Here is a 26,347-nt window from a genome sequence, read left to right as displayed (position 1 = left end):
TCAGACTATCATACACGACTCGAGTCTGTCTGTCGTATTGACGTATTAATACGCAAAACTATACCTTTCGTTAGTGCACGCATCCGTTAGCGTTGTAGTCTTTGTGATATTCTAGCACATTATTGACATTTGAATGAGAGATAAAACGAACAAACTCCACCCATGTTTAGTTAAAATGTTGGTTAAATTTTTGCCGCCCGACAATGATTATTGGAGTCTTTTTTTTGTGAGCTAGAGGCGCGAAAGCAACCCAAAAATAAATACCTTTTTATGTTTGCGCAAACGCCACTGTAAGGGGAGCATTTTCGTTCAAAATAATTAAACATACAAATTGAAATTTTGTGAGAAGAAAAAATCGAATTCGTTAAAAAGAGTATGCACGAATAAGGTGTAAACTGGCCAGAATATGATGCAATAGAAACCGAATTAGGTTTAAATTATAGATTTATTAAATGCTTCCATATTTTCGTTAACTGATGCCACTAAATTTGAGGTAGCTAGATGGGTACATGTAGCCTCCAAAACGGATCCCTTGAAAAGAAAAAAAATGTAGGTCAAATAGCATGATGCCACGAGTAGCGACACTTCGTGGATGCATAACAGCGCAGTTTGACACTCTGTGCTTACGTTGCGATGGCAACAACATTCCTATCAATAAACCTTGGTAATTGGAACAGCGCAATATATTAACTGAACAAGCCCGTCTTTTGAGAATCTTTTTCGAGCTGTTAAACACGAAGCTTTGTAAAAACATGGTCTTTATGGGTTCAACGGGGTTTGACAAATGCGACATCCTGTACATAGGGGTATATACAGTTTCATTTGCGATTTCTGAAATTGGAGAAAATGTCACAGAGTGTGCAAGGTGCAGTTGAAATTTCTGAGAGCTGTGGCTTTCGTTTTTAATGATAGTGCCTCAAAATTATCCTAAGTGATTGATTGTGTCTCTCAGAATCATTGTTAAGACTTTTCATTTGGATGATGATGTAGATAATCAGAAGCTATACAGCAAGAAAGAAATGAGGTTTATCGGTTTCTGGTACTGTTATTGGTATCCGTCAGTTTGTCGTCTGACGGCGGTGTAGCTGCTCTCTGCAGCTCACCTTACTGCCCGCCACCCTGGCGTGCTTTCCAGGGGCACTGCTACCTGTGGGTGGACAAACCAATGTCCTGGATGGATGCTGAGCGTTACTGCCAGATGCTGTCCCATCCGGGGGAAGATGGTCCACCTTGCGTCCATCCACAGCGAAGAGGAGGATGAATTCATCAAAAATGTACGTCAGGAAATCGTCGGCCAGCCCCACGCCAACTCCGTACTGGATTGGCTGCAGTGACATCGAACAGGAGGGTCATTTCCGGTGGAGTGATGGATCTGACGTGTTACGAGGGCTGGTGGCCAGGGGAACCAAATAACGTAGGAGAGGAAGACTGCACCGAGAACCTATTTCAGTTTAGCGGCAAATGGAATGATGTGCGGTGCATGAATGAAAACAATTTTGTCTGCAAACGCTAGATATTATACAGGGTGAGTAAACAAAAAAAAAACGAAACCAAAATGGCCGGGACCAATTTTTAATGAAGTTTTGCCTGTAGCACTTTCAAAATCTAGGATATGAAAGCCCAGTCAATGAGCTTTTTTTTAGTTCAAGAATCATTCAAATCACTCGATCATGTACTTTTCCGTTATGAATTTTGAACACAAATAACGTTGTAAAGTTCTGTCCACGGATCACAAAAAGGTAAGTGTTCTTTCAGCAAAACAAAAACAATTCACATGCATGCATGAGAATTGTTTTTGTTTTGCTGAAAGAACACTTACTTTTTGTGATCCGTGGACAAACTTTAAAACGGTGTTAGTGTTCAAAAACCGTAACTTGAAAAGTACATGAGTTTCGAATGATTCTTGAACTAAAAGAAAGCTAATGACTGGGCTTTCATATCCTAGATTTTGAAAGTGCTACAGGCAAAACTTCATTAAAAATGGTCCCGGCCATTTTGGTTTCGTTTTTTTTTTGTTTACTCACCCTGTATAATATCTAGCGTTTGCAGACAAAATTGTTTTCATCATGCACCGCACATCATTCCATTTGCCGCTAAACTGAAATAGGTTCTCGGTGCAGTCTTCCTCTCCTACGTTATTGGTTCCCCTGGCCACCAGCCCTCGTAGGACACGTCAGATCCATCACTCCACCGGAAATGACCCTCCTGTTCGATGTCACTGTAGCCAATCCAGTACGGAGTTGGCGTGGGGCTGGCCGACGATTCCTGACGTACATTTTGATGAATTCATCCTCCTCTTCGCTGTGGATGGACGCAAGGTGGACCATCTTCCCCGGATGGGACAGCATCTGGCAGTAACGCTCAGCATCCATCCAGGACATTGGTTTGTCCACCACAGGTAGCAGTGCCCTGGAAAGCACGCCAGGGTGGCGGGCAGTAAGGTGAGCTGCAGAGAGCAGCTACACCGCCGTCAGACGACAAACTGACGGATCAATAACAGTACCAGAAACCGATAAACCTCATTTCTTCTTGCTGTATAGGCTTCTGATTATCTACATCATCATCAAATGAAAAGTCTTAAACAACGATTTGAGAGACAATCAATCAACTTAGGATAATTTTGAGGCACTATCATTAAAAACGAAAGTCACAGCTCTCAGAAATTTCAACTGCACCTTGCACACTCTGTGACATTTTCTCCAATTTCAGAAATCGCAAATAAAAACTGTATATACCCCTGTACAGGATGTCGCATTTGTCAAACCCCGCTGAACCCATAAAGACCATGTTTTACAAAGTGGTTAACAGCTCGAAAAAGATTCTCAAAAGACGGGCTTGTCAGTTAAATATTGCGCTGTTCCAATTACCAAGGTTTATTGATAGGATGTTGTTGCCATCGCAACGTACGCACAGAGTGTCAAACTGCGCTTATGCATCCACGAAGTGTCGCTACTCGTGGCATCATGCTATTTGAACCTACATTTTTTTCTTTCAAGGGATCCGTTTTGGAGGCACATGTACCCATCTAGCTACCTCACGAATTACAGTGGCATCAGTTAACGAAAATATGGAAGCAGTTAATGAAATCTATAAATTTAAACCTAATTCGGTTTCTATTGCATCATATTCTGGCCAGTTTACACCTTATTCGTGCATACTCTTTTAACGAATTCGATTTTTTCTTCTCACAAAATTTCAATTTGTATGTTTAATTATTTTGAACGAAAATGCTCCTTACAGTGGCGTTTGCGCAAACATAAAAAGGTATTTATTTTTGGGTTGCTTTCGCGCCTCTAGCTCACAAAAAAAGACTCAAAATCAACGCGGGCGGCAAAAATTTAACCAACATTTTAACTAAACATGGGTGGAGTTTGTTCGTTTTATCTCTCATTCAAATGTCAATAATGTGCTAGAATATCACAAAGACTACAACGCTAACGGATGCGTGCACTAACGAAAGGTATAGTTTTGCGTATTAATACGTCAATACGACAGACAGACTCGAGTCGTGTATGATAGTCTGATCAGTCAGAAGAAATCTGCAGGTGGAAAAACGGTGGGCGTTGTCTGACTTGGCCGAGACGCTGAGCGACAAGACGGCAGGAAGACCTGACGGAAAGCCTGTCTGTACTGCTTGTTGGTCAAGTTGTAGATGAGAGGGTTTATACTGGAGTTGACGAGGAGGAGGAGCATGCTGGAGAACATTTGGACCTTCTGGTCCGCGTCCCAGCGAGGCTCCCCCAGGGTGTCGTGGATGTAACCACTGATTGTGGTCACACACCTAGGCGTGTTGCAGAGGAGGAAAATGAAGCTGTTGAGAGCAAGCATCCTGGTGATACGGACCCGTGATTGGTGGATCTTCCTGATCCACTCCGGTACCTGCTGGTTGGGGCGATTCATGCGATGCACAAATCGATTTCTGAGGTTTTGACGATGCGCGCGTACAGCCAACAATTCATGGAGAGACACAAGACGAAGGGTAGGACTTTGAAGACGTCACTCAGAGATGGGGAAGGATTGAACCCGTGTGTCTTGTTGCAGCTCTCGATAAGAGGATTGTTGGGTGATGTTACGCCATACACCTCACATTTCTCTGAAGTGATGATGCGCTCCAAATACACGACAACGCAGTAAACGAGGCTACTGAGCCAAGCTGCAGCAACTAGTCTCATGCTTTGCTTTACGCTCGATGTTGCCCTGTGCTTGATCGGCTTACAGATGGCACAAAATCGACCCCAGGCGACCAGAGACACGATTGACATACTCGAATAGTACGGCGTCGTCGCAAAGACCAAAAAGACACACCCCGAGATTTTGGTTGAGAAAGGCGACGTGTCGCTCACGAGGGGAATTGCGCACACAATCAAGACGATGATGTCAGCAATAGCCAGATTGGCCAGGTAGACATTGGTGACGTTACGCATGGATTCACACCGAGCCACAACGAGTAAGAAGGCGAAATTAGCCAGCAAACCAATCGCCACAACGATCATGAGCCAGCGCCCGTGGTTAACGCGCCCTCCATCGTCCACCGTGAGTGTGCCATTGACTACAAGAGTTGAGCTGTTGGTGGACACACATTCGATCCAAGATGGATTGCTTTCTAGAGCCGCCATTTCGTACCAACCGTATACCTCTACCTATCAACTGAAAGACAGGACCTGTTTGGTATTACGTTTTAGACCAAAGTGGACTCGCAGATCTTTGTAGCAATGCTTTTTATACTATATACTCTCGTTACGTAACCATGACGTATTTTTTACCCTTCTGATAAAAAGAAACCCTTTTGCGCATGATAAAAAAAAGCGAGTCGCGTTCTATATTTCTGAAGTCTTATTTTTTTTGGTATATGACTCTCTCGGTTAGAACGGCAATAGGGCTTCTTCAGGGTTTTTTTTTAAATTGTTTTTCTACATCCCAATTAGTGGCACTATTTGGTAAATTAATGAATAGCGGGGAGGGGGGGGGGGGCTTACTACAGCAGAACCAAATTGCTAGCATATTCCGCGACCTTAAATTAAGGTAATATACAACATCTGCAAACATCGACAAACGAAACAACCAATGATTTAGGCAATACCTTATATAATTATACTTGACGGTAAGTATAAAATAATAGTCTCAAGCATCCTGTGAAAACATGGTACCTGCATGTTGTTTTGTCATTTTCAAGAAAAGCGGAATTTTCGTATCTTTTTTCAACGATGGTCAGCTTTTGTCAATGGTCGTTTAATAGCTAAGGTACTAAATAACAAACATAAATGTTAATTAAAGAAATTATGAAGTATAAATTCACACTGAGCAATGGGTAACCTTTCAAGTGGTATAACATGCTCGCATTTCTAAAATGTAGTCAATAATACGGAATCTGCAGGTTGCGGTACTACATAGTTAAAAAAAAAACATGCTGTGTTTCAAACAAACACAACTATGTCAGACTTTGCATGCAGCACGCGTGTCAGACATTAATCGGGGCTGTGATTGGTCAAATATACTATTGGGCGGGGCTTGAGGATAGGCGCACTTACTTCAGCACTGAACAAATCGAGCACAACAGCTCAGCAGGAATGATTTGGAATCGACTGTAGCTCAGTGGGGCGCACGCAAGGCGGCAAGACCAATTTCGTCGTTACTGATGAGTTTTGACCAATCGAAACAATTAACTCCACGCGCGCATAAGGCCACAAAAGCATCTTCATCAATTCTCCATGGGGGCTGCCGTGCTGTGTGCCCGTGATGAGGTTTAATATAGCCTGAATGTTTACCCCTGGTGGCGCGCTTACGGACCCCGATTAGGAAACTTATTAGCGTGTAAAAGTCGGAGTTTAAAAATTATTTTGGTACATGTACATTGATTTACAAAATCCCCCTCGGAAAAGGCTTTTGTAAATATTGTTACTAGCATTCCAATTTATGGAAACTGAAAAATCGCATACTAGAAACCTTTAAATTTAATTATTAACGTGGCTTCAATCGCATCTCCGGCGCAGTTGGAAAAGGTTTCATTTGAAGTTTTAATTGAGATCTCAAACTTTCCTGAGTTTCATAGGACTAGCTCATTTTTGAAACATGCGCATGCATGAAACATGTCACGTGAACGAATATATATGTCACCTCGGGCCCAATTATTTCATGGCGCTGCTAATATTAACCACAGAATTCCAAACTTTCGATCACCATTCTGTGGTAACGGCGCTAGCACTTTAACAGAAAATTCAGTCTGCGCTTACCCAGTCTAAGCACAAAATCTCTATGGGATGTCCATAACAGACACTTGAGGGCGCTCTGCAGTGGTTGAAATTGAAACCCCGACTTCTCGAAACGCAAGCGATGCTGTAAAAACAGCGTACCCGACTGATAGCACAAATTCTTCCCGTTTTGTTTTTATTTGTGTCGACATCGGAGTTCACAGACGACGAGTTCAAAAACATATAATCGTTCAATACAAACGTGTTCAAAAATATTAGTCTTTAATGAATGTGATTCGCAAGGCTTTTGCGGCGAATTTTGTGCTGATCGGCTGCAATAAGGCCCCGTTCATTTCATCATTTTCAAAAGGTTGTCTGCTGTTCAAATCGGCCGGTCTTCCGTTTCCCTGTCGTCTGCTCCTCGTCTTACTCATTCAACCGACATGTCTGCAACCACGACTAACACCGGGAAGAAGGATACTACTAATCTTAAGGGAGAGTTCGTTCGCAAAGACAGTGCCTTCCGTAATTGGATTACTGGTAAGCAAACTCAGTACCGGTAGGCCTACGGGATTTGCGGGTCGTGTGGTTTAAAACACTCATTGAAGTAAAACGTACAGTACAACTAATAGGCCTATAATTATTGTTTTGCCCATCACCGATTTGTTGCATAAACACTGTACACTCAGTGTTGTCCAAGCCTCCAAGAGTCCAAGGGACTCGGGTGGGACTCGAACCAAACCAATCTCCACGCAAATTACATCCCATAAATTCAGTGCAAGCAAATTGTCAATGAGTAGGGAAAGTTTAATCATCTCATGTCTGCTGTAATGAGGTGAATTAACGAAATGTTAATTTTAGTTAATTAATAAATCAATAATAACATTATCTATCAGGCATACAACTCTCCTACAACTGGGATCACTAAGTCACCCCCCCAAAAAAGGAGTAAATTCCCAGCTTTACAAGACTCTGTGGTGTTTTCCATTTTTAATGGCATACGTACATGACCAGTAAAAGAAAAGGAAATCAGCTAACCCGAGGACAATTTGCATCAGTCCTGATTTATATGTAACGTGTTTTGTACTTAATTCTCATTAAGTTATGTGGAAAAGAATGCAGACAGTTTGCACTGTAGAATGCATGCACAAATAAAGTGCTGACTAAGCATGACTCAGCGTTTGGACTTTGGAGCTAAAAATGAATTAGTTTTTCTTCCAAACCTCGCAGAGTCCAAATCAAAAGGGAACCCTCCCAATTGTTTTGCATGATATAGATTAAAAAAAAACCCCATATACAAAATACTGGGCCCCTTTAATGATGCTTTCACAGTGACTGATGAGATTAGATAAACGTCTATGTTTACTGGTAAACAAATTAAAGTAAAATCCCTCTATTGACACAAATTTTCATCCCACAGTGCTACAGAATAAAACGTGCTGTGTAACGGTGACTCAGCATTTTAGAGTTAAAATGATGAGCAAGTTTTTGCACCCTCGGCATTCAATGAGCAGAATCAATGCCATGACCGTGACATTTTATAAATCGTGACTTTTCTGCTTTTGCAATTTTGAATGAATCAGCAAAATGGGCCAAATCCCTGAGCTTTATATTGAGCCCTGTAATACGTCATAGCTCCACGGTTGCATGCCCAACAACGCCAACTCTTATAAAATAAACGGCGCAAAAATTAGATTTACTTTGACTTCAAGTAACATATGCTTGTATCGAATTAAAACAGAATTGGCATAAACTACAAAAGGATTTCACACGATGTCATCCAATGCCATACACTTTCAACAAAATATTATTTGCACAAAGAGAAAGAAAAAAATCCTGTTTCCTACCTTTGTTGATAGTTTTAAGACCACCCAAAGTTGACCAGCTCCACCTAATCTGTTGATAAAAATTGAAGATAAGAAAAAACGTTTGGCTCATGTGTTTTATATATCATGGCTTTATGTTTGTGGTTTTTAGATTGTTTATTGACCACTATGGTATGCACACGCGTTGCGTCCCGTCCACTCCACGGGCGGGGCTCTCAAAAGAGGTTAAAACAGCGCCCTCTTGTTGGCGCACGGAGCCCACGCATACGTGTACTTCCTGGGCGCGGACAAACGTTGACACAGTCAATACATGCGCCACTGAATTGTATGTTGTAAGATGGTGGTGAAAATGATTAACAGTTAAATTAAATAAGGCGTGAGCTAGAGAATCCTGAACGCTTTACGGAAGTCGATGTTCTGGGTCGTGGACGCTTTTTACCGTTTTCCTGTGACCGAATTGTAGTCCTGCATGAGTTGCTCGCGAGTGTTGTATATACGACTCGCATGAGCTTTATTGAGACTGGAAAGAGTTGTAATGCCCGGATGCACACAATTGATCAGACGACCTAGCAGTCAACATTTGCCCGTAAAAATGGCTGGAAAGTGCCTCATTTGGGGCCTCATTTGCGGCCTCATATGCGGCCTAATTTCCTGGAGGGGAGGGGGCACTTTAAAGCTCATTTATCCCCCTTCCCCTTTCGCCGTTATTCATGTAATAATAATAAAAAAAGCCACAGTTATATCCCAAGGTTAAACATGCCATCGTCTTCCTCATGCAGTACTTTTAACTGCTGTGATACCTCGGTAACTGGCATCTGGCGCCATATAGTTTGAGGATCAGGCATTCATGTGTGCAGAGCCACACCACGAACGCCTGATATATCATTGCATGCAAATTTTATGCGACCCCGCGTTCCAGCCAATCGGAGTCGACTGTACAAACTGATACGTCATTTCGATCAGAATGTGGACTAAAGTGTTGATTGGTCAGTTTGTCTGCCATGTTTTTGTAATACAATAACGGGTTACGCAGGACCCGATAGAAGGCGCCCGCTGAATGGTCAGGATCAGGAGATCAAGACGCAGATATGTTTTGCATAATTGATCGCGAATATTCGCGAAATCATAGACGCTTGTCTGCAACCTTATTCCATAGACTACTGGCGCCCTTGCCCTACCAACTGTTCCCTGCAGCTTTGCTGAAAAGTGTTTGTTCACAAAACCAAAAGTTTGTTTTTCTCAATTTTAATAAAGCTTGATTTTTTTGTTTGATCCGTCCAATTTTAACCCCAACCACTAAAGAACCTTGTACCCAATCCATTGTGTATGCATGGGAGCGAGGTTATTTCAATTGTACACAATGTTATGCTGTACCGCGGAACGAAAATAAAACACATGCATTGTCCCATCTCATTTAACCTGCCCTGAAGAAAGATTAACCGGTGATGTGAACTTTTCCCACAAAATACTATTGAAGTTGCTTTTTAGTCTGTGAACGGAAGGGTCAAACTCTACCTCTTTAAGAAAAACCCGATTTGTCATTTCATTTGACCTGCCCCTAGAAAGATTATCATTCGATTTTTCTCTTCGCAAAATGCCCTAAGTGCGAACAACAGCAAATGAATAAACATAACTTGTTTCTTTAAAAACAAAATCACCTCATTGTTATTTGGAAAATTGGATGGATTTTTCTTCGGGTCGTCGGATTATTATTATTAATTTTTTGTTTACAAATGTGACCTGACAACAATGATCAAACTAACGAATAAACAGTAGACCTTGGCCGTCTTCACGGGTTATTAAACACAACTTTCTAATTATGGTCGCCGGATAAGTTTATATCTGTTTTTGATGGATTTGGTGTAGACTTTTTTAATTTTTGTATCCAATAACAAAGTTAACGCCAACATCATTAAAGTGCAGTACATGTATAATGCTTTATTTTTGTGCCATGATTGAGAAAATCATTAAGGATTATACACTGAATCAGGTTGACATGTACGAGTATAATTTGCTCAACGATAAATACGAACAATGTAAATAAAATATACATGAGTTAAATTACATGAACTTGCAACTACTTGCAGACTGCTAGTAAACGAGTTGTTTGAGGATGAATTCCATTCATATCACGGAGTAAGTTAAACGTTTTTAAACAAAACATATAAAAACGCCAACTCTTTAAAACCACATCCCAAATTTGTACTGTTCTCAGCCTCTCGCTTGAACATTTTGGCCTGCTGAAAATAATACAGCATACATAATTATGTACTATTTACACGTGATCACAGAATCAGCTAGTGTTCTACAATCAACAAAGATTTCAGTTAAATATAAGTTCAATTACATGTATTATAAATGACCTGAATCATTAATAACATTGCAAATCGTGATATAAGAATACAATTTGAATCAAATGCGCATTTTCTACTGTTCAATTTGTTCCAGCTGTTTTGAACCATGCAGGGGATTATTCTGAAGCAAGTTGTTTGTTTCACGAAAATTTTCGATAGTTACGCAAACAAAATCTCCAAAACTAAATAAATATGAATGAGTTGTTTGATTTCATAATGATTACACTACCATTTTCAATTCCACATCCACTTTATATCATTAAAATTCTATAAACCACAGATTCAGTCATTCTAACACGAAATGGCTGTTAGATAAATTAATTCATGAGTCCTGTGTCCTGTGGTTGTTTACTTCACCTGATGTATGTACATAATGTTAGTTTAAAAGAAAACTTTGAACTTCAAAACAATTTCAGCGCATGGACATTGCATTGTGTAAAGCACCAATCGACAAGTTACTGTTATATTATCAGCTTTCTGAGTACTAAATCAGTTAAACACAACAAATTGTCGACTTGAAATTTCGTTGAACTGCCTCTCAGCTCTTTCAGTCTTCTTCCCGTTAAATAAAAATCCTAATTGGTACCTATTTAACCATCACCCCAGCTCTCTCAAGACCACGAGCTCCAACTCCAGTTTCTTTCTTAGAGCTTCACGTCAACGTACGTGTGACTGTCTCCCTTCTCGATCTCGTCGAAGTACAGAGCATCTTGACCGCCTGCAGCCACGCTTGTGGTGTCCAACACACTTGGTAGCTCTCCCTTGGTGTAAGGTGGAGGCATGCTGTACGCACCAGGCTCCATGCCGTCCGTTGGCACAACTGCGCCCTCATTGACGGCAGCAGGTTCCACGGTCACGTTCAAGTTACCGCGTATGCCGTGGGTGCGTCTGTCGATGACCGTGCTGGCCCCGTCGCGGTAGACCACGCGTATCTCGTCGTCTCGTCGCTTGGTGCTGAGTTTCACCGTCTTGTAGAGGAAGACGAAGATGAGGATGAGGATTGCGATGATGATGACTGGGAGGATGGCGAGAACTGCGATGACTGGGGTGCTCATGGTGCTGTGGTGGTTGTACAAGCCTTGATTGTCTTTAGATGGCGTGGTTTCTTTGGTGGGCGTCTTGGTAGTAGTTTTGTCGGGTTTGGTGACAGGTTCCACTCCAGGTTGAGTTGTTGGAGCTGAAGTGGAGGGATTGGTGGGCGGAGCTTGAGTTGATTCCTCGGGGGTTGTGTGCACGATAGGCTCAGGTGGGATGGGCACTTCGGGTTGGGTTGGTACGGGCTCGGTGGTGTTAGGGAGGACGGGTACCAGTGTGGATAAAATAGACACCCCGTGATCGTTAGTCACAACACAGGTGATGTTCAGAAAACCTGTGTCGGATAAGACGCTGGGGATTTGTAAGACTTGTCTCCCTGATCGGTAAGAAACTGTCTGGGCGGGTTCCGTGTGCCAACTGAAGAAGACTTGGGAGGGGTTGCTGACGGATAAGCAGGAGACGGTCAGAGACTCACCCTGGTGCACCTCACTCCGGTCTGAGACGAAGAACAGCTTGGGTTCGTGGAGGATGTTTAGGGCGACCATCTCGCAGGTTTCATTGTAGTCCAATTCGGTGGAGGTGAGGGTGCACTGGAATGAGGCACCGTTGTCTTGGTAGTCTGCCGTGACGCGGTAGGCCTGCTCTTGGACTTGATCTTCGTCGATGTGGATCCACGCTCCGTCACCTGCGGTGATGACCTGGCCCTTCCAGGTCATCGTGAGGGTGAAGGAGGGATGGCTGAGGTATCCTGTACAGGCCAGCTCGATCAGATCGCCCTCGTAGTTGATGTCCGGGCGGGTCCGGTTGGCTGGGACGTCCAGGTCGGTCTTGCGGCACTCCGGGGGAGACGGCCGCACGACGACCTGCACCATAGCCGTCGTCACGGCGTGCATGATCCACAAATCGGCCCCAGCATCCGTGCCGATGTTCTCAAACACGGCGCAGGAGAAGACACCCGAGTCGGCTAAATCTGCCTGCGAGATGAGGAGGTAGTACTGGGCCGAGTGGGGGTCGCCGGTCAGCCAGTAATGCGAGTGTTCCGGGTCGGTGAAGTTCAGTTTCTTCTCGTTTTTGGACCAGGTGACTTTGTACTCGCCGTGTTCCACGATCCTTCTGATATCCAACTGGCATTTCAGGACCACTGAGTCACCTTCTAGTAAAGCAGCGTCTAGCGGAGTCTGGGTGAACCAGCCAATCTCCTGTCCGGCGATTTGCATCGCCGTCATCTTTAGAATCAGGGCGTAAAATAGGAGAGAAAAACAACCCATCTTGAACACAGATGCAGTGTTAATTGCAGCAGTTATGGACTAATTAACGACCAAATATTTCAGTTAAATTTTCCTATAATGCAGCAAATCCAGACGGTTCAAAAGCAGAAACAGACGGTCGAGTGCTCTTGTGTGTCCACTCAATTTCCTCTGTACTCTCACAACCTCCGCGTAAACAGCAAGTCCACAACTTCAAATTTATTTATCTCATGCAAATGTTGCTTTGGTTTTTTAACAGGTGTTTGTTGATCGCCAGCTCAGTAATCTTAATGCCTCACTGATAACGAGACGGTGGTTTATATAGAGCCGGGGCACAATGGGTTGCCTCAGCCCTTGTTGCTTGTTGGCGCAAAGGAAAGACAGCCCTGATCATGCATGCATGGTCAAGTCCACCAAGGTTTCTCCTCGGGTACCTCTTTTGTTTCCAGGACAGGAAATTTGCCCCCGGTGGGGTGACAATCAAACTCGCTAATTCTCGGGTCACACTTCGGCCAGACCACTTTTTTCCTGTTTTCTTTCGCCACTAAAAATGACCATTCTTTTCATGCCCGGTCAATAGTCTCCCCAGCCTGCGTACGGAGTTCACATTGTTTAGTGACCTTCCAGTTCAAACACAATCCAAATCTTATTGTTTGCCTGTAAAAAGGCGTACGGAAAATAGCCTCTAATAGTTTGTGCGCGCATGTAACGGCTGAAAATGATTGGTCCAAAATGGCCCTTGAATGAGCATAATGTTGTTAATGACGCAACAAAGGAAACTTCTCCCAACCAATAGGCGTTGTGGCTTTATGAATAAGAAAAAGAATCAGTGAAGGTTTGCCGCCTTGTCCTGCCTCTTCAAGTGTCCTCCTCTGTTGTTTATTCGAGTCAAGGAAGTGGTCAGTTTATCTTGTCAACAAGTCTTCAGGGTCGACTGAACAAAATCAAGATTTTCGTTGTTCCTCAGTTGTCACGGTCAGGGAGGCCAGAAATCAATCGACCATGACTTCAAGACGACATCACAATATCCCTTACCTTGGCCTACAAGACTCATCTTCTATCGATCGAATTGTTTTTTTTCTTCAAAACGACAATGGAAATAAGACAGAAACGTATCACCATTGAACTGAGGTTCAGATGTCAATTTGTTAGTGAAACTTTGGTTTCATTTGTAATTATGATTGTATATACATGTACAATGTTATTTTCTTCGGATATTAAAACTTGAAACATTTATTTCTTTACCACAGTTTTTTTTGTACACTGACAATTTTAAAAGTTGACAAGACATTTATTTTGTAGACTCCCCATTCTGTCAAATATTTTGAATACATAAATCAAAGGAAGTAAATTATTACGACTTGCGTATTCAATACTTCGACGCTCACCCTGAAACTATAACATCATGCAAGGAAAAGGTTTTGATTTTTTTTTCGATCGCCAACGGTAAAGAAATTTTTTACTGCCACTTAATCAAAAGCTATTTTTTTCTTCTAGCAATACTATGACTAAATCACTCATAAACGCGTTTAAAACTTTTAGGAGGCATATATAATGTGAAGTAATCTTTACAGTTCCACAAATAAATGACCAACAAAAAGTCAGATTAATTTGATCATAATTACAATCCTAATTTCTTAAATAAATTTAGAACTTTCTTTGTTTATTGGGCAAGATATGTAAAAATATAAAACGCCAGAAACCTGTTGAAGATCAAGTATTTCTACAATGAAAATTGCAAAATTCTTGGCGACAATTGCGAAATGTTCAAGCCTCCTCCGCTCTCGGTCATTGTCCAAGACTGGACATTTGTGGACAATGGTCGACATTTCGTGGTCTTATTTCACGCGGACAAGTTCATTCATCGTTCTCAATTTCAAATCCCTCGGGTCAAATTCAAAACCAACCGCCGGATTGACCCAGCCTGATCGGGTCATTGGCTCCATTGGAATCAAACAAAATGTTTCTGTAGAGAATGAAAATGAAGAATAGAATTGTGGAAACAGTTTTATTGATATGGACATTGTTCATATGGATATTGTGTTGTTCGTCGAGGTTAATACGGTCAACATGTCAACAACTTTGACCTGCGACTGATGCCTCCGAGACGCCTTGATGTTAAGTTCTATAGAGTTTGCTTCTTTCTTTTGAATGAATTTATACCTTGACCAATGACATGTCTTGATTGTATTAATTGGCAGTTGTTACTAAAAATAGACCTGGTCGAGCATGCACACGGCCTAAATTTTCACGAATGGCTGTGCTGCAAGTTTTGCCACTAATTATCGAAGTTTATTTGCTCCTTAAGAACTCATTTAAATTTCTCATCAAGTCAAAGAGATAAGAATAAGAATTTGCCCATGCCTGTTTGATATCTTCAATGCACAAGACCCAAGTGAAAATAATATTTTTGTACCAATGAATAAATGGAAATGTATTAAATTTCAGTAATAACCAAAATCTCTCTTAATTTTTTAACCAACTTTGGTGATCGCAAAGACGCAAAAGTGTCTTTTCTGTCCGGTTCTCCACCCAATTTAACAAATAAAAGGGGGGGGGGGGGAGTTCAGGGATGTAGGTGGGCTGTGGCTTTTTAAATGAAATTCGAGGTTTACAAATACGTACATGCATGGCACGAACTTTGTTATGTAGCATTTAAAAAGTAGCATATGCCTGCTGAACACCCCCCCTCCGATAGCTACCCCCACCACCCCACTTTTTTTTTAACCAAAGCGTGTCCCCCCCCCCCAAATGGCTTGAATTCTTCAATACAGGAGAAATTATATCCCTAGTTCCTAATCCTTTCTTTTAAACGAATTATTGAGGTGCATGTGGCAACCTCTGAGTCCCTTCATGGAGGAAGGAACGGTTTGTGTTCCTTCCTCCATGATCCTTCAACCATTGCCTCGGGCCAGCCTGAAACCTCGGAAGGCCAGCACATTGATCCGTGTATTTAGGCACTGAATGCAGTCTTCAAGTGGCAGTGTCCATCACAACGACCCCAGGGTCACATCCACCTGACCCGGTGATGTCACAGACACCTTGGGTGCATTTTGGGGGATATCGGTTTCTCTTTGTCCAAGTATTGACAGAATAAATGATGGTATGTGGCTCAAGTCAACAGTGAGGACAGGACATCAATGCAGGGAAAGACGCTCTTCATTCAGAACTTGTCTAATAAAAGAAAGTGTCATTCTCTGTTAGCAGCTTACTGTATACCAAAGGTGAACTCATAAATGGGACCAGTTCAATAGCAGGCAAAGAAAGAATCCATTCAAAAACTTTTAAAAAAAATTGAATGAAACAAGAAATTTGAAAGCCGTCATGCATCAGTCTTTTTGTATTGTTCACTTTGCTGTATTTGTGTGTGTGAAAATACATGTAGCTTCACTTTGGCAGCGGCATACATTGTACTTGAAACATAATAAATTGAATAACTGTCAAAGAAACTATCATTGTTTGAAAACTGCCTTGATTTTTTGGGTTTTTTTGCCCACTGTGAATCCAAATGATTTGATACATGTACATGATAATCATAGTGGGGCAGATAAGGGAAATATTTGGGGAATTGTGCCTTTGATGATACAAGCATAAAATTTGGCACACATTCAGAGCATGGTCAGAGTAGGTCCTTAGAAAGAAATTTGGCTATAGGGCCATTGCAGATTTGTCCTTTGAAGAAAAATATAGGTAGAATAATAAGCAAATTTCAAAATTCCAAAATGGCTGTCATTGCTTGTTATTCTACATATATTTTTTTCAAAGGACAAATCTGCGATCGCCCTATAGCCAAATATCTATCTCATGACATACTCTGACTGCGTGCCAAATGCCATGCTTGTATCATCAAAGGCACAATCCCATCACCTATCTGCACGTCCATTTTGAATATGGTATAACCATGGAGCTATAAACACAAGGAGTTACAACGGCCAGCAGATCAAAAGAACTCCCAAGAAACTATAGTTCCATGGTATGACCCTTTTCAATCCTCCACAATCTACCAAGACATTTCGAAGGAAGATTCAAGAAGTTTAATACTTAAACTTCTTGGTAAAAGAAAAATATCGAGGGGTTAGGGTTAAGGGCAATCCAACAATCACAGAGTCAAAAAAAAATAGGACAGGATGATGCTTCATCATCACGTTATGACAGCGTTTCCTTCCCCCTCCCCCCCTCCGGTGTCACCCCTCCCGCATTGACCCAGAAAGGCATCACTCCATGTTTCCGTTCAGTTTGTTCTTAAAACAGAAACTACTATAGAGATTCATAACATATTACTCTCCTCCTCACAATATAAAATTTCTAGTTTTCTAAAGTAATACCAATATTTGCTTTTCCATTTTTTCCTGTTTTTAAATATGTGAATGTTTTAATGTTTAAATATGGGGAACATACAAACTTAAGAATACAATATTTCATCAATTATTTTTTGGATCATGAATCGATATGATGACTTTAATAAATAATTGAATTGTTTAAGCACATATTTCTGGTAGAAATCATAAAAACGTATTTCCCCCAGACTTCATAAATTATCAAAATAAGGTTTTGGTAGTACTTGTTATTCAAATTGTACTTTGTTTGGGAATCACATTCTAAGTACTACACTAGTGGCTTACAATCCAACTTAATGTTTTACAAAACCACACAAGTTTTAAGTTTTTTAATGTGGTTTGTTAAGTACTTTTTTGGTAAAGATGATTTTAAAGGTGTTCATTATTTACAGCCAAACTGTACATATCAAGGCATTTTTTTTTTTTTAGAAAAAGTAAGATTTTTTTCTCTAAATAAGAATATAGAATGAGATGTTTAGAATTTCAGACTTTCTGAAAGGCTTTTATGAAAACTTTAGTGTGTGAATGTGAACACTTTTGATCTTTTGCCGGTCTGCAATCAGCATTAAAATACAAAAAAATATTGCCAGTAAACATTCTAAAAGACTATAGTTAAGTTTGTTGAATTGACATCTGCCATCAGAATATAAAATATTAATACTACATTAACTACATATATCACAATGTGTAAGTCTGTACTTTTTAAGATAAACACTATGCAAAACTGTATCGAATACAGGCAAGTTATTGTTCAGTTTTGAAAAAAAATGAATGAAAAAAAATATTACCTTTTAAAATACTAAGCCTTTGGCGTGTTACTTAAGCCTAAAAATACATGAGCTGATACATACACCTTGCAAACACACCTTGAAAGTAAACTTCAAGCCAATATACACTACTTTTCAATTAAAAAAAAAAACCCAAAGAAAAATTTGCGTATCATTAATCATGACTGCCAAGTCCTTTCAGAAGTCAAAAGAGGGCGCACTATACATAAGTAGGCAATACCAAGGCAAGGCAACACATTATCCAATTACAATTGAGCTTCAAGGTGGTTATGCTTTTGTGACTCGGATTTTAGTCTGGCCTTGAGATCAAGTCAGTCACAAGAGGGCGCCAGACAGGTACACTGAACAACATCAGGTACATGTAGTCACAAAAGACCCAAATTATTGTAATGAGGCTTGCCCAGCGGAAATGAGTGGGCAAATGTACATGGTTTGAGTTGACATAATTGAATTAGTTCTTGGAAGACAAGTACAGACATAATACACTTGATTATCCTCAATGATTACTTTCAACAGATTTCATATTGTTTTGAAAATTACTTTTTGACATTTTGTGAGCTAAGTTTATCGTCCTCGATCTTTTTCATACAGTAAATTTTTCATGACATTGGACGAATTCTTCAGATTGAGAGACATGTTTCAACAGACAGTTTATGCTGGATATGTTTTGGAAAAGAAAGACGGTTCTACTTCCCCCCTTTCCAAAGAATCCAATTTTTAAGACCAGAAATCAGCTAAGCATAAAATAAGTTAAAAAAATTGAAAAAAATGAAAGTATGATACGACATTCATGGTTCTGTCATTTGGATTTCTGTGGCCAATATTTTAAACAGCTTCACTCTAGCCAGATGCGACAGTGAAGCCAAAGTTTCTGAGCCACTTATGTACAGTTTTAAATTCTAAAAAGGCACTGCCCTCAGTTTCTCAAGTCCCTCAACTTTGAAAATGAATTTATAAGATTAAGAGATGAAAGTAAATACACGATACAAACGAGTACTGATTATTTCATTGAATATTATATGTGAAAATGAGTTGAATGACATTTTCTGAGTAGTACAGCATTGTTTTGAATTTATGTACATAGTTGCTTAGCTCGACACAAGATAGAGCAACACAATCCTACCAGATCAGAATTCCAGCAAGGGTTGACCAAAACTGTTACAAAGTTCTACATTTCTTCTTATATGGTGTTCTTTCTCCAAGGATCAGCACTGTTCCAGCGTGATTCGCTGTTCTGACGTGATTCGCTATCCCGACGTGGGTCACTGTTCCTACGTGGGTCAAAATGCACAATATTGGCATAGTCTATTTTGGGTTTCACCACGGGGGCACCATTGTTCTTTTTGGCCCCTTCTTCGTCTCCTGATTCAGAATCATCCTGATCATCGGGGTCTTGGACAAATTCCTCATCATCGCTGAATTCCAAATCGGCATACTGCAGCCCTTCCACGTTCATGCTCTTCGGGTCTAATTCCAACTCCTCCTCTTCTGATTCATCTCGGTATTCGCACTCCACCATCTCGTCTTCGTCTAAGATGATGCCACCTACTGCTCCTTGCACCGGTTTTGGTTGACGGGTAAACCCAGGTCTCATCATCCCTGGGGGAGGTGGAATAGGGCTCGGTGGTCGCTCGTGCTCGATGGTACTCCCTGAATCCTCCGGACCTTCCATCAAAGGCGTGATGCTCGAATGGGTCATCCGTGAGGACGGATATGCGTACAATCCTCCGCCGTTTCCGGCAATGTTGCGACGAATTTGAATCCTAGCTCTCATCTCCTGGGGGCTCAGGCCTCTTGCATGGTTATCTTTGCATTGATCTAAGACTCTGGTCTTGACGACGTAGGAAACTAGGAGGATCATGACTAGGACCACTAGAACTCCTAGAGTAATGGCCACGATCTGTATGACGTTCTGCAAGGTGGGATCTGATTGACTAATCTGGACGATGAGGGAACGCGATCCAATGCTGCTTTCTCCAATAGCCGTACAGGTGATGTTGTACTGAATGTCGTCAAGACTGTCCAAGTTGAGTAGGACCGTGGCTCCATCCTTGCTCACGTGGTACTGATTCTTGTTTCGGTCCAGTCTGGGAGAGAACTGCCAGAGGTATTCGATGGCTCCCTTGGAGTAACAGGTGAACGTCGCATCGTGCTCAACATTGGCCGAGTTCTGCTGGATGAGATTGATGCCTCGGTCTCGAAAGCTACATCTGCGTCTCTGCTCATCATACCACACTGTCGTATTCGAAACCTTTGATTCCCTCCTACACAAGGTTTTGACTTGCACTTTTGGGATGGTGAGGCGACAGCTGTATGTATCGCCAATCTGATGATCCGAGACATCGTAGCTAAGACACACGTTCTGGTCTTTTTCAGTTTTGCGCGACGCGTTTCTCCCGACCAGTTCTGTTAGTCCTTTTTGGTTCTCCCTGAACCAGACCAACTCCAACTCGGGATTCACAGTCTCAGAACAGCACTTGACGGTAAAGCCCATGCCATCCTTATACGCTGCTGTTTCTACCAAAGACGACGAGGACGACGAGAGTCCAGGCACACTGATGGAGCATTCTGGATACCTCGGCTCGGGCACGAAAAAATTCACCCTCAATTTTGCTACCTGTGATTCTTGTAACAAAGTCCAATCTGACTGGTCAGACGAATTGGTGACCAGGTAAACAGCACAAGAGTACCTGCTTCGGTCATCGTTGCGTGTAATTCTCCGTTGAATCTTGAGATCGTAAACGCCCTCAGTCTGATTACCTGTCAAAGCAAAATCTCCAAACTCGTACTCTCGGTTCATCGGGGATCGGGACTCATTACGAAGCCAGGCTACATCCATTTCCTCCGTTAATCCATCCACCTTGCAATAGAACACTGGCGGAGGCACGGGCGTGGAATAAAAATACAGACAAACGTTGGTCGGCTCCATGACAAATGACACATTCGACGAAGCATCTGCCGTTTGCGCAAGGATGCACCAGGCACTCAAAACAACAACAAAATAATTGAGATGCAAGTTCTCCATGCCGAATTTGTGTCTTTCCATGATGCTTCGATTTCTGATGATTCTATGAAATAATTCTCATTATTTCTTCTCCCAATCTATAAAGGGACTGACAACGAGATTTTGAGATCCGTCCACAAAAGATTCCAAACGAGTCTCTTACACTTGAAGTAATTTCACTCCAAACTTTGCAACATCCAATCCATTCACATGTAAAGCCGCAATCAAGAAAATTAATTTGTATGCATGAGTTCTAAGCAAGTGTCAAATCCTCTCTTTCCCAGTGGCGGACTAAGAACTTGTTAATAATAATTACTTACAAAATCCAACTTAACTCCCCTATTCGTGAATTCTTAAATTTCCACTCAGACAGGACGTTGTAAAGTCACAGTACGGTTGCACATCAGATGAAGCTTGAAGCATGTATGTCACCGTAAGAGTGCTGTGATAATAAGCAGTGCTGTCCCATAGCACTATGTCCACTCAGTAGAAATCAAAGTACTCCATCGATTGAGTCTGACAGATTCCCATCAATAACTCCAGCTATTTAAGTCCGCCGATTCTTATCTCCAGCGTCTCAAAGCAAAGATTAAGAACAGCTTCATACACCAGCGTTTTGTAAACAAAATCTTGGCCGGATATTGTTTATTCCAACTGCGAGGATACAGCACAGCGATGATGTGTTTCCATGAGAGACATTCCGAGTAGGCTATTCCAAGACGAACGACAAACAGAAATTGAGATGTGCAAGTGCTGACGATACCCTTCTTAGTAATCCATCAAAATCGTCCACATCCCTGAGAGATCAAGGTGCAGGCGGGTCCCTGGACGTTAACGACAACTCGTCCCGCATCGTCAATTTATGATTTCTTCGGTTATCGTTTCCTGCCTTGAGAGTTCGATGGCCTGGAGGCAAGCAATTCCAGGAATGTATCCACACTGCCGCCTGAGGACACGGAAGAGTAATAAGAGAATAATTCATTAGACATCTTGGCTAAGATTAACACGTACTCTAATTAAAACAACATTGCAGGAAGCTGTGTGCATAAATTGTTGACTGGGCATATCAAGTCTAAACTAAATGTGAAGCCACATTTTGAGGCTGTTTGATATATTTTTGTTTTAGATTAAAAAAAAACCCATCAAATACATTGTTTGCGAGAGTGTAGTGAAGTTATTTTTGTAACATTTTAAATTAATCTTGCAGAGTAGAAGTAAAGCTACAAGTCTTAAGTCATTAATTTGTCTTCTGCATTGAATATATTTTTAAGTAAGTTGTCTTTAAATCCTTCTCATTCTATCAAATAATCATTCAATCCAAGAAAGCTTGAATTTATTTGAACGAAATTCTAGGAATTTTTGAAAGAAAAGTGCAGGAATGTAGGAAGTAGCACAAGACATTTGTCTCAAAGCGATCTCAAAACCATTCACATCACTTGTGTCTACATCCGTTAGATATAAGTGACGATACGTTATTTTCAAACCTCATAATTTTTTCCTTTCACTGTGCTATTAAAAGATCACAGGGCTGGTTGAACTTGAACAATGATCATGTACAAAACACGTTTTTATTTTTAAACAAGTTGTGAATTTAAATAAAAACTGAACATGATAAAACTGAATAAAGTTAAAATTCAGGAAACAGTATAACTGAAAATACAAAATTCAGTATAAAAAAAAAAACAGTATAACTGAATATACAAATTCCAAAAAAATGTATAGTTTTGCTAATCCCCACAAATGTGAACGAAATTACATATTGGGCCTGACTATTTTTCCAAAAAATTCCCATGCTAAAAATAAAAGGTATTGCAAAATTGCTAAAGCACCCAATATTCCAATGCTTTGAAACTGCATACAGTCACTATTTTGTTGAAACTTTCAGTACTACCACAGTACCCTGTTCATATAGCTCCATGATCAGACCATATAGACTAGTGATAGACACAATAAAAAATATACTTACCAACTCAAAAAAGCAGTCGCCTTGCATCCATAAAAAGCTTATTTTAGTGGTCCAACTTGCACTCTGACTTGCTTGGTACGATCACAAACTGAGACCCAAACCACAAACTTTGTCCACCGAAAAACGGAGGGAATTCATAGCGCACAAAGTACATGCAATCACTACACACACACTCGCACAGCGTGTGAACTCACTGCACAGTTATGCAAATTGGTAGAGGATTTGTGGTCGAGAGATTTGTGCCCCGAAATCTTCGAAAAAACAGGTGAGTGACTTCCTGTCGAAGTGAATGCACACATGCAGTCTGGCTAGGCTGTATTGTGTGCACAGCCGCCCTATAGTGTGTAATTGTTTTGTGTGACCATAAGACCGCGCACGGGGATCGTTCAACCATACATGTACAATCCCACGTTTTGTATTGACAGTGTGCGCAGTCTGAGTTAATCTTTTTTGGGACTAGCCTGGCCTACGGGGTCATATCGAACTGTTGGGACCAAGTCTGGTACACACAAAAGATTTTAAAGGGGCACTTCAGTTGTGAACTGAATTGGCAATTTTTCTTCTGTAAAATTCATTCAAAAAGTTTGTGTTCATGGATTAAGTTTCATTGAAAGAGTAACTTGACTTCTTAAATTCACTCCTGTTAAAATGCGAAATATCATGAAAAGCAACCCGGTGCAGATCTTAAATTTTAAAGGGGCATATTGTATGCATTATAAGTCTTAAAATATCATGTTGTCCAAACTACTGAATGTAATTTAATTTTTCATTCTCCAGTTTTTTTCATTTCTTTTTATTGATTTCATGTGACTTCATATGCTGTTTCCTTGCTCCATATATCATTATATGGAGGTATAGTAGCTAGGATGTCTTAAAGGGGCACTCCAACTTTCCAAGACTTACAGTTGTGGATGCACATGTTGCATCAACACTTAGCTCACGGACTGCATTTGATTGGTTCATGCTTTTAAAGGAGCACTCCAAAATTAAAGCAGCACTCCAAAAATAGCAATTTATTACGACAATGATACTGAATGTATCTTGCTCATGAGTCATATTTTAAGTACATGTATACTGTTATATGATCTACTTTATTGTTTTTGTGTTCTCTTCTTTAATCCGCGTCCTTTCTGAAGTCTTTCTTCGAAATGTCTTCCAATGTACATGGCCACATACACCCCTCTCACAGCCAGCCATCTTTGTAGGCAAATAACAACTGTGTATTAAATGCCATCAGGCACGTGTGCGCGCAGTGTGCAAAATGTTCTTAACGCATGCGCATGTTGCTTCGAAACACAGCATAGCTGATGCGCATCGATCTGCCTCCCAAGATGCTGATGCACGTGACAATCTATAGGCAGGCAGTCACGTCATTTGAGAGATATCTACCGGTAGTTAGATTGACTGACCAAATAGTGTGCATCTTTCAACTCATCGCTTCTAAGAAGCCAACTATTTGACATCCTTGCTGTCGTTCAAATGCTTAATTATTCAAAACTCATCTTGCCCTGTTCCGAAAGATAACTCAGTTTCCTGTTCGTTGTTTGATTATTAGCTCTTTGATTTGACCCACTCATATAGAGATGGCATCGTTTCTTAAACTTTTACATTTTTCATGCATCACAGAAACCCTTGTCTTAAATGCGCGTCTTAGATATTTTTTCCTTATTTGGCAACTACATCATCACATAATCACATCTACACCTGTCTCATTGATTGCAAAGGGTTACAGGATGTCATATGGAAAAATTATCGCTTATATGTTGGAATTTATCCCGAGCCAATTTTGTATTTAATTTCCTGTTTTTCTCAATTCCTGAGAAATAACGCGTTGATGACTGCTTACTTGAGGGCATCCATCAGTGTCATTTGACGGGCATCTGCAGATGTAATTTGTTTGTCATAATTGGCTGTTTCCATGGCAACAGCTCAGGGCAATGGATTATAAACAGGAATTGGAATTCTTCTTGATCAGATACAAATTTAGTCACAACTTTTGGTCGCAGACAGAAATTAGTGGCGGGGGATTTTGCAATCTGTCTGCAAAATCGAGAAAGTATTTTAAGTAAGCGACTTATGTGACGAGTGCCTTAAGGAGCGAAAAAGCAGAAGTGATTACGAAGGGGGAAGGATGGAGACAATTACTTAAGAGTGCCTTGAGAAAGCAAACAGTGTGGAGAAATGATCCCAGATGAAAGAGGAGGAAAAAGTGTTTCCGAGGAAGACGCTAGGGGAAGGATTCCTCTATTATCTCCAGACGATGTTTGCCAACCAGATCTTAATGGAATCTTTTGATTAGGTACAGGAACTAGTTCAGGCATGCTTCTGTGTAGTCAGGCCTTCTTTTCAAAACTGACAATTTTTTTTTTTGCTATTAAAAAATAAAGTCTCAATTTTCCTGAAAGTCTCACAACTTAACAGTGTCATTCTTTTTGTTTTGAAGTTCTATCATTCATATTTCCAAAATTGACCCCAATTTTTGTATACAGATAAGAGTGCAAATTAAAATATCCCTAAAGAGTACCAAATGGAAAAAAAAAAATACCTCAAAACATTAATTGTGGAGTAAATCAGCAAACTCACTTTTTTAATGCATTGCTTGTAATTTTTTTTAACTATACATTCTTCACGTCCCTTGAAGCTTAATCTTCCTGATTCCAAATTTGTAAAGATGCTGGAAAAAACACAGCTTTTATGACTGAGATTTTTTATCTGTGTGCCAAACCGAAAGTTTGGCCTGGGCCCAAACAAATTAGACCTTGATCCTGCAAGAGATTGTATAAATGAGTCACTTTGATCCCTGTGAGATCGAAGTCAAAGGTCGCAGGCTCTGTGCCATGGAACGTAGACTCTTTCTCCAGCAATCTGCTGTTTTCCTAACCCATTTCTTTTGTGTGCGTCAGTTGAAGAGTGCAGGGCTCTGTAAGTCCGCGTCACGCAGTCCGGAAGTTTCTCCGGAATAACAAATCTTGGTGAATAATCAGTGCTGTAAAGTTATGGAGGTTGTATGAAAGGGTCGAACAATGTTCAAGTGTAGTTAAAGTTGACAATGTCAAATTTCAGATAGCGCTGAATCACAGTACATCTAAGTCTGGTACTTTTCCCTGCATGTTTCAGACTTTCTTCATTTGGCATTTGTTGTAAAGATTGTTTGAGCAAAAAACATCAAGTTTGAAGATGGTAGAAAAATTGCAGCGATTCTTGTTGGCTGGTCAACTTTTCATTTGCATTAGGGGTGATCAATTGAAAGTTTTCATGGGTATTGTGATAAGTGGCAGGTGGATTTTGGTTATTTTGTTGGCAGTTTGAGGTTTTGTAAGTTTATTTGTTGTTTATCACTTGATATTAACTATTTCTTAATAAAAACACTTACTTCCGAGTTCATTTTTGGAAATAAAAACTATGTTGTGATAAAGTGGCAAGTGGATTTGGGTTAATTTTTGTAAGCTGCTTAAGTTTTTGTGAATTTGTTTGTTGTTTATCACTTGGTAATTATTACTTCTGCAAAAAACTAAGGCTTACTTGTAAGTTCAATTTTCAGAAAGCATTTGCAAAAAAAACCAAGTAAAATAATAACAAATCATGAAATAAATTGAAATGCG

General features: G+C 40.7%; 2 protein-coding genes and 1 long non-coding RNA gene across 3 annotated transcripts in view; 1 reads left to right on the top strand and 2 right to left on the bottom strand.

Moving 5' to 3' along the window:
- Positions 1–3,896: 3,896 nt before the first annotated feature.
- On the bottom strand, positions 3,897–4,616 carry LOC119738118 (thyrotropin-releasing hormone receptor-like). Its single transcript, XM_038212858.1, has one exon. It carries the CDS (start codon positions 4,614–4,616, stop codon positions 3,897–3,899), a length of 720 nt encoding a protein of 239 aa, XP_038068786.1.
- Positions 4,617–6,325: 1,709 nt separating this feature from the next.
- The window catches only part of LOC119736984 (glutathionyl-hydroquinone reductase YqjG-like), a 38,559-nt gene continuing 18,537 nt past the window's right edge, over positions 6,326–26,347 (top strand). Inside the window, exon 1 of the mRNA XM_038211030.1 lies at positions 6,326–6,728. Coding sequence (XP_038066958.1) covers positions 6,632–6,728 — 97 coding nt within the window. The 5' untranslated portion in view covers positions 6,326–6,631. The remainder of the gene's footprint in view (positions 6,729–26,347) is intronic.
- On the bottom strand, positions 21,650–23,084 carry LOC119736986. The gene is made up of 2 exons (XR_005272329.1): positions 22,746–23,084; positions 21,650–21,725 (listed from the first exon to the last, which is right to left on the bottom strand). It is a non-coding gene; the product is annotated as an uncharacterized LOC119736986 (long non-coding RNA).

Source organism: Patiria miniata, unplaced genomic scaffold (assembly GCF_015706575.1).
Source record: "Patiria miniata isolate m_02_andy unplaced genomic scaffold, ASM1570657v1 HiC_scaffold_3, whole genome shotgun sequence".
Taxonomy (NCBI): Eukaryota; Metazoa; Echinodermata; class Asteroidea; order Valvatida; family Asterinidae; genus Patiria; species Patiria miniata.
The sequence above is the reverse complement of the archived record's forward strand: the minus strand, read 5'-3'. Positions and strand labels throughout refer to the sequence as shown.

What these genes read in the sequence shown, in the direction of transcription:
- LOC119738118 (XM_038212858.1), bottom strand. Translation starts at nt 4,616, where the DNA reads ATGGCGGCTCTAGAAAGCAATCCATCTTGGATCGAATGTGTGTCCACC.